The 14,675-nt window shown below is 37.0% G+C and overlaps 1 protein-coding gene across 1 annotated transcript in view; it reads right to left on the reverse strand.

Moving 5' to 3' along the window:
- Nucleotides 1-13,106, reverse strand: part of RASA2 (RAS p21 protein activator 2) — a 31,022-nt gene extending 17,916 nt beyond the window's left edge. The window contains exons 1-5 of the mRNA XM_009695038.1: nucleotides 13,086-13,106; nucleotides 12,068-12,144; nucleotides 4,572-4,655; nucleotides 2,145-2,217; nucleotides 793-869 (exon numbers count right to left, since the gene is read on the reverse strand). Of these exons, the coding sequence (XP_009693340.1) occupies nucleotides 793-869; nucleotides 2,145-2,217; nucleotides 4,572-4,655; nucleotides 12,068-12,144; nucleotides 13,086-13,106 (332 nt within the window). The remainder of the gene's footprint in view (nucleotides 1-792; nucleotides 870-2,144; nucleotides 2,218-4,571; nucleotides 4,656-12,067; nucleotides 12,145-13,085) is intronic.
- Nucleotides 13,107-14,675: the final 1,569 nt, after the last annotated feature.

Genomic DNA, 14,675 nt, shown 5'->3' on the forward strand with positions numbered 1-14,675 from the left:
TCTATAATGAAATACACAATTTCAATTAAGATATTCATGAAGCTAATAATTAAACACACACATACCAAGGTAGTTCTATAATGGGTATTAAAACTAACCACTAAATTCTTCTTCTGATGCCTGTTAGGAAACATATGCTAGCCTTGAAGATCTTTTGTCATTCAGTAGATTTGATGCATATATGTGCATGAGCACAATAAAAAAAAGAAACTGAGCACAAGGGTTCTCAACTGTTTTAACTACATAGGAAAAATAGACAGACCTGCTCTAAGGGTAAAGGAGCAGAAAAGGGGAACATACTTTGAAGTATTCCTTGCATTTGCAAGGGAAAGATGCAACACAAATATTCCTCCAAGAAACTAAGCAAAATTATAAGAATCCTATAAAAGAGGCTTTTCCCTCTATTTTTATTAAAACAGCCAACTACATTTGAAACCATAGACTAGCATCATGTATGCTGTTTTCCTTCAGTACAAGTTTTTTTATTAATATTCCACCCAAACTAATATCTATTGACAGGAGATCCTCATGCCTCTCTAGCCACAGGAAATAAGTTTCGGCTGCTAGATATACTCTGCCACTATTTACTTAAAAACAAAAAACCTCATCTTCAGTAAGAAACACACTAACAAAATCTGAGTAATTTTATATGTCAGAAGGATCTTTTCTACAAGTCTGATCAGTAATTCTCTGCAGTTACACTAAAACATAACATTTCTTTATTGTCTTGATAATAAAATACTATGATTTATTAATGATAAAATAAACCACTTTCTAAACTACATAACTTACCTGACTTCTAGTTTCTCAATATCTTCTTCTTCTACCTGAAACTGGGACTTTTTGGTGTAACTACTGGACCTGGTTACCTGCAAGTAAATTCCTCCTATTAACACACTTTTTACTCTTCTATTACGGATGTCAAAAACCAAAGAAAACCCTGCCTCTTTAACACTGGTAAATAGTTACTGCTCCTTTTAAAAATTAAATAGTTCAGTTCACCAAACAAACTGCCTTTTGACAGAAAGCAGGTAAAAAATGGGTCAAGGGCTCATGGTGGAGCCCAATGAGGGCTAGCTGGTATCTAAAGTAATTATAGCACAGTTCTATTAGAAAAAACAAGAAGGAAGCATGACATAAGACTGGCAAGAATTTCTTTGGTTTCAGCATGAGCCTCAAGAAAGCATGAAAGTTAGTTCTGAGATGGTTAAGGAAAGAACAAATAAGAAGTCCACTCTAATCACAATTGTAACCTCTTATTTTAATTTTCCTCATTTCTTGACTGATTGCATTCTCAGTTTAATTCCAGTAGATCATAAGCCATAAAGTTACCCGAGTGGTTTGTATTACACTTTTATCCTAGCATCTTACTGCCTAAGAAATTACACTCAGTATCTTGAGCAAGTCAACTGAAACACATGCCATACACTGACGCTCTATATGTAAGCATGGAACAATTTCCCACCGCAGTCCCAACAGCAGGACCAGGATCTATATAAACATAGGAAATTGTAACACATTTGAGGCACGTCTAATAGTTGTACTACTTTCAACTCTCAGCTAAACAGTACAGTATGCTTACGTGCCAATGTAGTTTTTATTAGAGACAAATCAGATGAAAACTCAAACTCCTAATTTGGTTATTGTAGGGTAACCCATGTAGAACTGAAATAAAATCCTAAATAAAAAAAGTTAGTATTTTTTAAAATAAAATTAGTCTTTATTGGGTATAATCACTACATTATTTTATTAAAGAAATAAGTTGGGGCGGGTGGGGGGTGTTAGTTAAATGTTCTTGAAAATACTTAAACCAAATTCCATAGGATAGGTTAAAGTTCTCTCAAAACTCCTGATGGCACGAGACGCTATAAAAAGTGATTCAAGATAATGAATTACCTTCACATATGTGCTTGGGAGGAAATCATTTTCCACACAGCAATTGAAGGGGAATGCTATTGTCTGGCAGCCCCCAGAAATTTAAGTATGGCATTCACTTACATCATATCATTTGAGATGTTAGTAAAAGCTCTTCAATTTTCTTGAACAGAGCTTTCTGCATTAGGTACTGCTATGCAGCTTGCTTAAAAATATTTGAAGGGTTGCATAAAACAGACAAACAGGCAGAATACCACACAAAAAATTACCTCAAAATAAAATGTTTCGTTAAACTGCGGATTGCTTGTTTTCTTCTTTACTTTGGTCTTCTTTTGGTCATTCCTGTTCCAATGTGGTAAAATTTTTACCATAGACAACTTAAACACACAATTATAAAGACATTCTATTGTCAAGAAGGACCCATGCATTTAAGTTAAAACATTTTTTGTCATTTTAGAGATCACTTTGATCAATGAAGAAAATCTTAAAATAAAATGAGTTTATCTTCAGAATATAGTTTGAAAAGTTAAAATTTCAAATGCTGTATATAGTCAATCGTGCATCTGTCCAGCTCAAAGTTTCTAATCATTTCACAAATGAGTATAAATTACACATATCAAGTAAAATATATGAATGATTTCTAAAGCACTTCAAACTTAAGTCTGCAGACCATTTCTTTACCACTGCTTGTAGGCTACGAGCACTGTTTTCCTGATCTTGTTTGACTGCCAATTTCTGTTTTTCCCCTGCTCTCTTTTGTGGGGAAATACCTACTACTTAGAATCACAGAATTGTTATGGTTGGAAGAGACCTCAAGGATCATCAAGTCCAACCTTCTACCCAACGCCACCATGCCCACTAAACCATGTATCAAAGTGCCACATCTAAACGTTTTTTGAACACCTCCAGGGATGGTGACTCCACCACCTCCCTGGGGAGCCTGTTCCAATGCCTAATAACTCTCACAGTGAAGAAGTTCTTCCTAATATCCAACCTGAACCTCCCCTGGCACAACTTGAGGCCGTTTCCTCTTGTCCTATCGCTAGTTACCAGAGAGGAGAGGCCGATCCCCACCTCGCTACAATCTCCTCTCAGGTAGTTGTAGAAGGCAGTAAGGTCTCCCCTCAGCCTCCTTTTCTCCAGACTAAACAATCCCAGCTCGCTCAGCTGCTCCTCATAAGACTTGCTCTCCAGGCCCTTCACCAGCTTTGTTGCTCTTCTTTGTTGTACTTCTTTACAAACAGAGGCTTACACCAAGCCACTGAATGTTTTCTTTGGAAGGAGTGCTGCTAATGCTAGATGCTAAACAGTATAGGGTCAAACAATTGCTCCCCACTCCCTTGTGCTTTACATAGGTAACCTTTTTTTTTAATTTCACACATTTTATAAAAGAATACAGTCTTTTTTAGTTAGTAAAGGGATATGACAGTATAAAAATGCTTTCTAAAAGAAACAAATATAAAATGTGAGGGAAAAACAGACAAAGGAGAAGAAAAATTGTCCTAGACGTCAACTAACTGTTTTCAGGCACTGGCCGTATAAATATTCCAGTCATGGTACATGAGTCACACGTGCATGAGATTGGAAAATCTTAACCAGGAACTTCTGTTAGATTTGCACATATATTCCCATACCAACAAGGTAAATATTTTGTGGGACCAACATTCACCCAGTTCCATCTGTATCTCAGGATTCAAACAGGTAATATATGTCAATTTACCTTCTTTGGCAATCAACACCATGCCTCCTAGCTGTAATGGTCAAATCTCCCTAGTTCTCTAAAAATAAAATAAATAAAAAAACCCAAAACCCAACCAACCAAAACAAAACAACCACAAAAAAAACCACCCACCAAAAAAACCCCCAAACCAAACCTAAAAAAACCCCTGTGATGAGGCATTACCAAGGAGGGAAGAATGCCCCGTTCACTCAGAGCTTACTTGGGGACAATACTTCCAAAGTCTTTAACACATGTAAGTTTGCTACAAGACATTCTGTTACTATGCTCACAGTGGCAATTCTTCAGTACCAGAGAAACTAGATGGACTTAGGTTTCATGTTGCAAAAAAGAAACAACTGAAACCTAGGTTACTTTAGAAGCTATTGAGCAGGGACTTGCAGATAGTGAATGTGTGGGATATGGGATTTTTCTTAAATGAAAAACCCCAACAGTTATTCAGGATTATAAATCCAAAAAAAAAAAGGAGACATTTAAACTGTAGGGACTTTGAATGTAGCATCCTGAATGTGCTGGCATTAGAAAGGCCTCACCAGAACCTCCACTCTCATGCTTCCTCCCAAATGCTAAACATTTGCTGGAAAGAAACACACACATTAAGAAAAACAGGGAACAGAGGAAGGCAAGTGAGCAATTAACTGTATCATCCCACACAGGAATTTGATGAAAATTAAAAGGAAGTACAGTGCAGGTATCAAGAGTCCAGTACAAAACCCGAGAAGAAAGAAAGGAGTGACAAGTGATTCTTGACTAGTGCAAGCCATTCAGACAGATCAAACACCTTCACAATCTTCAGAGTATGGTAGGGAAAAGGACAGTCCAGCAACAATGGACAATGTGATGTATGCAGAAAGTATTTTAAGAATTTTCTATATTTTAAAGATTTTGCTTAGAACCTTTCTTTTCCAATTTAAGATCACAGCATTTTAGATTCATTAATTTTATACTAAAATGTTACCTGGAAGGCCCGACAAGAGAGACTGTTGCATAAGGGTCACAATTCTGTCCATTAATAAGAGGCAACCCATGGCACTCCTTTATGCTACAATGAAAAGGCAATCAATAGATCAGTGAAGCAGTATCTTTGGCTCAAAAAAACCCACCCAAACAAATATTTCTTTTTTAAAAGATTTTTTTAAAGTCCTGCTGTATTACATACTGATATATATGCTGATCCAACATAATATATGTGCATGAAGCAGATCACAACTACAGATCTCTGGATGGTAATACAAGGTAGTACTCAAGTGTGCAGTCATTACTTGGGGGGCTTTGTGAGAACAAAATTCTTGGAATTGCTTCAATAAAAGACATTCCAGTATCATACATGCATGACAAAATCCTAAGTAAAATGAACTGCTATGTTAGGGGAAACTGCAGACTTCATTAACTGTTAAATTTCATTTCTCAAGGCCCACAAAAAGCTATTTGGCCTCATCCACATGGCAGCAACTACATTTGGAAGGCATTAAAATGGATTCAAATATTTTGTTTTGGCTAAACTACATTCTGAGTTGAGTAAGATGAGAAATCCAAGTCATATCCTGAAATGTTATTTAAAATTAAACATCCAAAACCTATTGTATACAGTCCTAGCATGTCTAGGTTCCATCCATACTATTCAGCCACAAAGAGAAAAATCAGTTTACCTTTGAAATAGTGTTTAAAGTTTATTTTCGAACTCTTTTCACCATACTGCATGATCTGGGTTAAACGGCCCTTTTAAAAATACTGTTTTCTTCCATAATTCATACAGTAAGTTGTAAGCTGGTGTTAAACAGGTTCTGTTAAACTGTTCACCACTCCCGACTCAAAAGGGATGGGATGGTTAGAAACTAATGCTCATGGGGACAGAAACATTTTCTGGACCTTTTCTGAAGACTTGCAATCTTTTTGAATCACCACAGCAGCAACGCTACTAGAAACAGAGCTGGGTCAGCAAGCTGACTAACATTCAGATGTTGCCCACATATGAGTATTAACTAAAAACAGATGGAACAACAAAAGTAAAGCAAAACAGTTCATAAATTTACAGCAGAAACCAGACGTTCTAGCAAAATGATGCTGTAATGTAGCCATGCACACTGTAGTATTTATGAAGTCCAGAAACATTCAGCAGATTACAGAATTTCATAAACAAGACAGACATAAATGAGACCTCAATGTCATATTCCTGTTCTCTCTTTTTAAAATAATCTATTTTTAAATAACGTACTGCAGGAATTTGACTAAATTAATGCAAGTAAGTTTTGGTTGCCATAATTAGTCAGTCTGAATAAAATCCAAAACCTATATAACTTAGGAAGAAAAGAGACTGTTCTGCTCTAAGTTCATAGAAATAATCAAGTAAATGTTCTAATACTGTAACGTGAAATATTAAGTTGTGCAGATCAAGTTAAAGCAATAGCAGCAACGGTAGCTACACACTTTGTTAAGGAAATGCTTTCTGTACTGTAGAAAAACAGTGTTAAAAGAATAACAAGAGCTGCAAACAAACACAAGTGGGGAAACAACAGACACTAACACTCCTGTGCTGCCTCAAAACTCCACCCTCTTTAGAGTATGTACAATTATAAACCAGATGGTATTTTCCCCAAAAAAAGTCCCTTTGTCTTAGCTAGTTCAGGGAACATTTAGTGCTGAACCACTGCACAATCATTTGTTATTTTTCTTCCAGTTTTCAAGCACATGGCCTTCAGCATTTCAATAATTTTTGAATCACAATGAACCCTACAGTGATTTCAAACCCACCATTTAAATGGGTTCTTGAAACATCCAGTTGTTTCATAAGCATTAATTGATTCCTCCTCCAACACACACGTGACAGAGTGGCGACAAAATTAAACCTTCTAGGCTTTTCAGTCATTTGGGTTATCCGATTTGAGGCAGCTAGGACTGATTCTATCAGACTATAAGGCATTTTGTAGCACGAAACATACTGTCTCTGTAGCTCCCAGAGATACTTGGTTTCAGGTGCGAGTGCTGAGCATACCTGTAAATTAGCCTCAATTTGAATCTGATAGGAAATTCATAGCAGATGGATTAAGTCAAACTTATCTGATAGTATTGAACTATTTTAACAACACAATTTCTCTTCCTACAGCCTGCATCATGTTCACCAAGCTCCTGAAATTCCCTAGCAAACAGATTGAAGTCCTGCAGAAAGAAGTTTCTTTCCGTACGTATGAAGTTTCTCACTCCTTCCCTGATCGCTGTGTGAATGACCTGTATACTTGACATAATGATCCTGTGGGAAAATGTATTATCATATCAACAAAAACTGATCACAATGCCCTACTTTTTGTTTCAGGAACAGCTTGTTCCAGCCTCCCCTGTCTTCTTACAGCTTGACCACAATGTAACAAACTAAAGGAAGGCTTGTTTATGATTTCCTGCAAGTTGAAAAACTTTTTCCTGACAACGACACAGCCCTACAGCAGAACTAGAATCTCCAGATTCATCATACAGATCTGTCACTTCAAGCTGATTTCATGCTCCAGTCAGTCTCTCTGTGTAGGCAGCTCTAGCATTCCCTTTTCATGTCCTGCCCAAGTCCCATTTCTGTTGCCAGCAACTAAGGTATACAGAGCTTAGACAGCCTACCTTGTTTCAACATCTGAAAAAACAAACAGTAACCCAGTTCCCCTGACCATCAAATCCTAATATTCCCAAATCTTTCCTTTTCAGACCCATCAGAATTTGTTCCAAATTTATCTCACCTCCTCCCCTTCCATCTCTAACTTAGCCAGTCATAACCATGCCTTACCTCTCCAGTAACTGCATGGAGTCAGCTTTAGACACATTATTTGACAGCACAGCTAAGTCAATTGAACTGCTCTGAAATGGTGGATCCTCCTCCTTCTCTTACACTCCTGCCTTGCACCTATCACCTATGGTGACTCTGTTCACTAACCTTACAGAAAGCTACTTAGGTTTCAAGCCAGTTTTCAGTCACTTTGGCAACCTAAATTAACCCAGTCATGTAGAAGATCTCACAAGCTCCAAAGGCAGTGCAGGGCAAGCAGCCATTAAGAGTAGGAAGCCATTAAATCAACTCAGCACTACCAAACTGGATTGTCACTCCCTACGGACTGAATACATGAGACTGAATTATTGCAGATAGCTTTAAGCTACTAAACAAACAGCCTCCCGTAAACATGTTCAAAAATTTTTGAAGATGTTTGAAGTGGCTCAATTAGAGCAGACAACATAAATGGAAAAGTGCAAGCTCAACAAGTTTACCAGCTAGCAAACCTCACAGAAATAACGTCCTTCCCCAGAGAATCAGGCAAAGCACTAGAACTGCAATCTTCTACAATAGAAGAAAAAACACAAACAAAAAACCCCAACCAAAACCAACAAAAACCCCCAAACACTCTGACCAATCAAAAAAAAAAAGAAAACAACACTAAATATATATTCCTATTCTGACAACCATAATAAATACATTTCCACCATATGGTAAACATTTCAAATTTGACAAATGGTTTCATCTATCTGGGCTGGCACAAGCAATTTTCATTCAAAAGGCATAAACGCATAGAGTTTGAAGAAGTAGACAAGAACTAAAATATAAAACAACAGGCTTTTAAAACTACTATATCTTCATGTAAAGTCTAAGCAATAGCTAACAGAAGGGCTTTTGTTCTTTTCTCAAACTACTGATCAGTTATGGTACAGTGTAAGAGATCTTTCAGTTTACATTAATTCTTGCTTCACATCTCAGTAGTTTGTTCTGCAAGAGGAGTTTCATACAGGAAATAGGAGCCTGTCAGATACAACTGGCATATATTCAGCTCATAAGATGGAAATAAGTCCTTAAAAAGACACAACCCACAATAAACACCCTCAATGACTGACGGACTCTACCTCCACCATTCAAATCAACTGAAGTCCTCCAAGCACAGAAGTTAAATAACTGCAGCCATTAGGCTTGGTACACTTCATAAAAACTGTTATGTTCCCTAGAACGACTTCATTCGAGCAGATAAAGTATAAACAGGACAGTAACAAACTGATAGATCAATTTAAGATAGTATTGTGTATAACTTATTTAGAAAAGTAAGTGCAAAAAAGACAAAAATCTCGCTGTAATAAGCCATTGCTGGGCTTTCAAGTATTCACATTGTAAATACACGAAACTCTTTCTTTCAGAGTTGAAGTCATGTTAAATATGGAGAAGGAAACTACTGCCATCCAACAGCCTAATTTGGCAAGAAACTGTTCAAGTATCATCTGTTTCACCAGCAGCAAATACGCAAACAACCGTCACACAAACTTTTTTACGAACTCCCAGAAAGAAGAGCTGCAAGCATATATTTATTTTTGAAATGTGCTACTATACATGCCACTGTGGTTTTGAAAAAAAGAGCCCACATTGAGTCAGTAGTTAATCTATTGTATTACCTTTTTCCCCTCCTCATTCACACATTAGAAAAGGAAACAACTAGTATAGGAGACAAAACAAAATTTTAATTCAGAAACGGTCTGTGGGTGTACCTGCATGAAATTTAACAGCAAGTTTCCAATGAATACAAAATTTATGTGTAAAATCAGCATTTAGCCCACTGCAAGCGGTCTCTAAGATAGCCCTTCACCAAAGGAAGATTAACTTCATGCTTGTATTCCAAACAAAGTGTAAGGGCTTCATGGGGCGGGGGGGGGGGGGGGAAGTATTTCTGTATGATGTTTTTAGAATCTTTATACAACCTGAAAGCCCTAGCTACCTTCAGAAAGTCCCACCTTAAGAAAACTGGCCACCATTCCTCCCAAGTCCCCCTTCCCTAGCATCAAGTGAGATCAGGTCAGTCAGCTGTGGTATATCTTATACATGACCACTTTTTGTCAACTTCAGCAAAAGGCAACTTCCAGTGAGGAGTTTTTTTGCCTGTTATCCATAGCTTCACTGATACAAACATAGTCTGCGATATATTAATACTTATCATTCCCTAAGCTTACTTCCCATACATAAAGTTAGGGAACAGAGCCCTAATACGGATCTAAATTAAAAACAAAAACAGAAGGGGGCATGCAGGGGGCTAGAGGACAAAAAGAAACAAACATGAGTACTGGTTTCATTATACAACTGACCACCCCTTTGTCATATGCAGCAACACTCATCTTTCTAAAATCACGTATTCTTTTCCCAACAACTTCTTGTTTGGAAAAGTTGGGTTTACTATACATACTAACATAAGAAATGACGCCTTCCTCCCTACCAGATTAGCTGTAAGAGGCTAACATCATCAACAGCTCTGTGTTGTCCGAATCCTTAACTTTTAAGCTTCCTACTGGAATTACCTTCAGTTTTCAAATCAATTCTCATCATAAAACCCATCTAGAAGACCAGGGGGGAAAAAAAAAAAAGCACTTCTACAACCATGTCTACAGACTCAAAATAATATGAATCCATCTCCTAGTCAGGTCTAATCCTATCACTTTGGTTCAGCCACCAACAAAAACGTGACAGGGGACTCCAGATAATGCTCAGAATCGCAGCCCTTGAATTACTTGCTATTGTCTGTGTGCTTAACATGATCTTTAATGTTGTGTTGTGAAAGTTATAGCTACTATTTTTCAGCTTTGTAGAAATTCTGGACTCTCAGCGAATACATGGTGGAAATCCATTAGAAACCTACCAATGCACAGAAGCTACCACAAGTATCTAGAGTTCTCTTAGCCTACAAAAAATTTAACTGGTGAAAGTTTAAAAGCTTCCCTGTCTCATTATATTGACACACCATTACTTTGCACATGCAGTAAAACATGAATTTTTTTTCTTTGGCCAATACTTTCAGTTTTGGACAAACTGAGAAGAGGCAGGGACAGATACACACATAAATGCCCACTCTGTCTTTTTTTTACTCAGTCACAGCTCTGCTACTTCCTATCTTTCAGCTTTGTTGAAGGAGTTACTAATGCAATGACTTCTTAGGGCCTGGTGACTAACAAAACATAGCAATAAGTATATCACTTACTAATTATTCTCAGAAATTTACAAAATAAGCAGACTTTAAGAGGTTAAATTTTCTATTAAAGAATCTCACATGTATTTTCGGTATGTTCCTCATGGTTTAAGACCAAAAGGGTTTCAAAAACACCTTCACATCCATTTCTATACTACTATAGACAGTGAGAGATTTCTTATGTCTCATACTCTTACATGTACATCCAAAAATACATTTATGTACAATACGTAACTTATAAAGTCAATTATTTCAAGGTTATCAGCATGTGTGACAAAATACTACTAAACATTTTTAGTTTAAGGAACTCTAGGGCATTTCATAATCTCAGATGAGACAAAAGTACTGAAGTAATACTGCACTGTTTAACGCACAATCCTCTCCCACATGTCATTGAGTGGGTGAGTACAGCAACCACGAGAGAAACCTGGCTTCCTTTTGATCATTTATCTCCGTCATAAAGAGATTCTGAGAGGGCACAGTGAGTAACCCACTTCCTACTCAAAACTGCAACAGTAACTTTCTAAAGCAACTTTTCTTTATCATATGAAAAATCCAAACAAGTTTTAAAAATTAAAAAAAAAAAATTTAACTTAGACTAAAGTGCATGGATCTATAAAAAATTAAATTAAAATAAAAAGTGACATCTATCAGAAAGTTAAGTTGGGAATAAAACACAAAGTCATAAAGCTCCAGCCAGCTTTCGCTGATGAATAGTCTATGGGGGAAAAGCTGTTCTAATTCTGCCTTGTGCTGCAAGTGGGGTACAGAAACCAGAGCAGCAGGACTCCCAATGAACAAAGCTGCCACCCACTACACAAGTAGAAACACATTCAGAATTATTTTTAAGTTTCTTTGACATGCTGCAATATCTTTACACTTCGAAGTCAAGTTTGGTAGTGAAAACTCCTTAAGTTGTTGTGAAGAAATTTTACTGAAATGTGGCAACCTTATGCTGCTCCAGAATGACAACCCCTGTACCTCGTTTTTCTATAAACATTCCTTATGATGGTTAACCATGAGAAAGTAATTCTGAAGCAGAACTAAAAGTGGATCTTCGCATACCAAACCAAAATACTACTACTGAAAAAGTTTCACACTGTTCCCAACACCACCAGCAACAATTCAATTCTGTCAGTAACAACAGTACTGCAAGGTCTGGTCGTCGGCTGCAGTGGGCATTCCTAGCTTTCTCGCCAGACCCAATTCAACTGGAATTACAAGACACTGAGCTAACAGTACCAGACAGCCATGCTGAGTACTAATAAAAGTGAGTGCTTTGGGAGCCACAGAGATGAGCAGTTGTGAAAAACTTACGCAGAAGTTCCCTAAGCATATACCCATTCCCTCAGCAAGGTAGGCTCCAAGGAAAGTAATATAAAAAGAAAAACATTATTGGTACCAGGATGTTCAGACATTCAGTATGAAGAGAGACAAATCACTTAATGTTCTAACAACTAAATATTCAAGGATTACTGTATTTTCTTACTGTACTACTAGTTGCTGGCACACAGATCCATTATCTGTTATCAGTTCATTCAGTTTTAATTCAAGGTGAACTTTTCCCTGAAAAAAAAAAACAAGAGAGAAAGACAAATAGTTTTAAAAGCCTTTATTTTAAAAGTAGTAATCAGAACAATAATTTAGTTTACAGTTAGAAGCTATTTAAGGTACTTCCAATACATCCACTTCAAGCAAATACCTATTCTAAAGCAGGTATCCTGCAAGTAGAGTATGATGAAGGTATTTGAACTTTGAGAGACAATGATAAAGAGAAGCATTATCCTCAACTACAGACAGCACATGAATTGGTCAAGCCTCCACAGATTTAACACACACACACAAAAATATTTCTTCCGGCATGATAAAGTACCAAGGGCAAAAGTCTCTCTCAGCTTTTTCATCCTAAGCACAGGATGAACCCTTGAACAAACCGACAGTGAATTTATGAGCATTTCGGAAGAAAGTTCTAAAATGACCTTGGACTCTGAAGGCAGTTAGGTATATTTAGAAAAGTAGAATAGTATGCAGTAGCCATAACCAGCAACATTTAATATCCAGCTGTGAAATCCTGTCCATCCCACCAGACTGAAGATCATTTAGAAATTTACTATGCATCACGGTGCAGCTTTCAACTATCTCATGAAGTCTGCTGATGTACTCATGGGGCAGTAAACACAATCAAAGGAGAGGAAAAGGTAGCAGTAACTGCCAAACCTGGCTTCCTCCTTTTCTTTTTCTGATATGGTAGGATGTATTAAGAAAAAGAATCCATAAATGATGGCACAGCACGTATTAACTTCAGAACTGAGCAAGGGCCAGCCTCCTCTACCCTCTCAATAAAAGGCTCCAAAAACTCTGAACCATGATACACAACTTTCTTGGGATGACCAAAATTTGGTACCATAACCTTGCTCCAAACATCTACTGCCTGAACAATACTGCTACTCCTTTCAGTGTCTGGCTGTTTGTGCTGGCTTTCACATCTAAGATAACCAGATACTTACAGAGTCTTTCCTCTGAACCATGTTCTCCTTAGTATTCTTGGAATTTTTCTATTTGTTAAATGAAACATCAGATGACCCTGGTCTGTCCATGATTATAATTCTTAGGGAAGGGACCTGGAAGTTAATTTTAAAGTGTGGCAAAGGAAGCACGCTAAAATTTGAACTACAGTTTTGCTGTACAACACAGAAGTGGAAGTAAAACCCTTAGCTGACCTCGCACACATTTCTATAGCACTTATGTTTTGATACAAAACTGAAATGTTTTTATTGTAAATCCCCTGGGGCAAGGGCTGTGTTTCTCTCTCTGTAAATCACATGGGAAGAGAAATGACGTTTCTTTTCTAAGGAAGTTTTAAACGTAACTATTTTGGGATGCCTGCCAAATGTTTTGCAAACTGTTACTACACAGGTTGGAACACAGGTATATTAAGAAAATATTTGTCAAGCAGAGAAACTCAATTACCAAAATAGATTTACAGGATAAAAACAGGATACTGAGAAGCATGCCAACAGCCTTACAAGGCAAAGTTTTTGAATGACAAATTAAAAGACAACATTAGTACTATTTATTGCAATAGCTGGCTTAACTAGTTTTAGTAGGTAGACCTTGTCAATGGCCTAAACATCTTCCTCTTGCTTTAAAGAAAAAAAACACAAATCACATATTCTACATGGATCACTAGAAGTAAAATACCAAGTTTACTGCTCCTGAGAACTGCCTGTAGATGTCGTTTGTTCAAAACTCAGCACCATGATGGCTACAGTAACATGGCTCTACGTAAATATTTCCCTGACATATATGGAGAGTTTCGGGTACATATTTGGTTTTTTGTTTGTTGAGACCAGCATGATGGTTTCCTAAAGCTGCTGATCTGCAGATCTATATCAGAACTTTTCACATAACATGCAACCGGGTTTAAAATCTGGTTGTACAGATTGGTTTTAGTTTAAAACATGAAGAGAAATCAGCTATTTTTATACAATAAATAAGGAGCACTTTTCATCTGTAGATCTCAGGGTTGTTCAAAGGCAGGTAAGCACCATTCTAACTTTACAAATGGATTAACTATCAACTTTCAGATATCGACTAGAGTAAGACGGAGCTGTTCACCACATGGCCAAGATTCACACAGTAACAAAGAAGCCAAAACCAGAGTAACCAAATCACCAACCTAAACTTCAGAACTACAAAACCAATTTAGTTACACAGTTTTTAGAATTGCTACTGTATTTTAACACTGCATTTTAAGAGTTTTTTTTCTCCCTACAGTTTTGATATTTTGATCATTTCCACATTATGAAATATTACAATTATCTATAATAAATACAAGCTTCCTAGTTTTCCAAACTCTCTTCTAAGCTCTTAAGTGGAAACTGGGCTACCAACTGTATTTTAAATATTTACACCAATAGGCACTCATATACTGTACCTACATTCCTTATACAGAATCACACTACTGTTCCAAGTGTACCACAAAGTAACTTTTGACAGTGTTAGTTTCCATCATAAAACCTTCTCTCCTTTAAATTCAACAAGAGGAGATGCATACTCTTTCATCTAAACGGTAGTCTACACTTGGGAAAGCTGGG

This window comes from Cariama cristata, unplaced genomic scaffold, assembly GCF_000690535.1.
Source record: "Cariama cristata isolate BGI_N322 unplaced genomic scaffold, ASM69053v1 scaffold5152, whole genome shotgun sequence".
NCBI classification, from domain to species: Eukaryota; Metazoa; Chordata; class Aves; order Cariamiformes; family Cariamidae; genus Cariama; species Cariama cristata.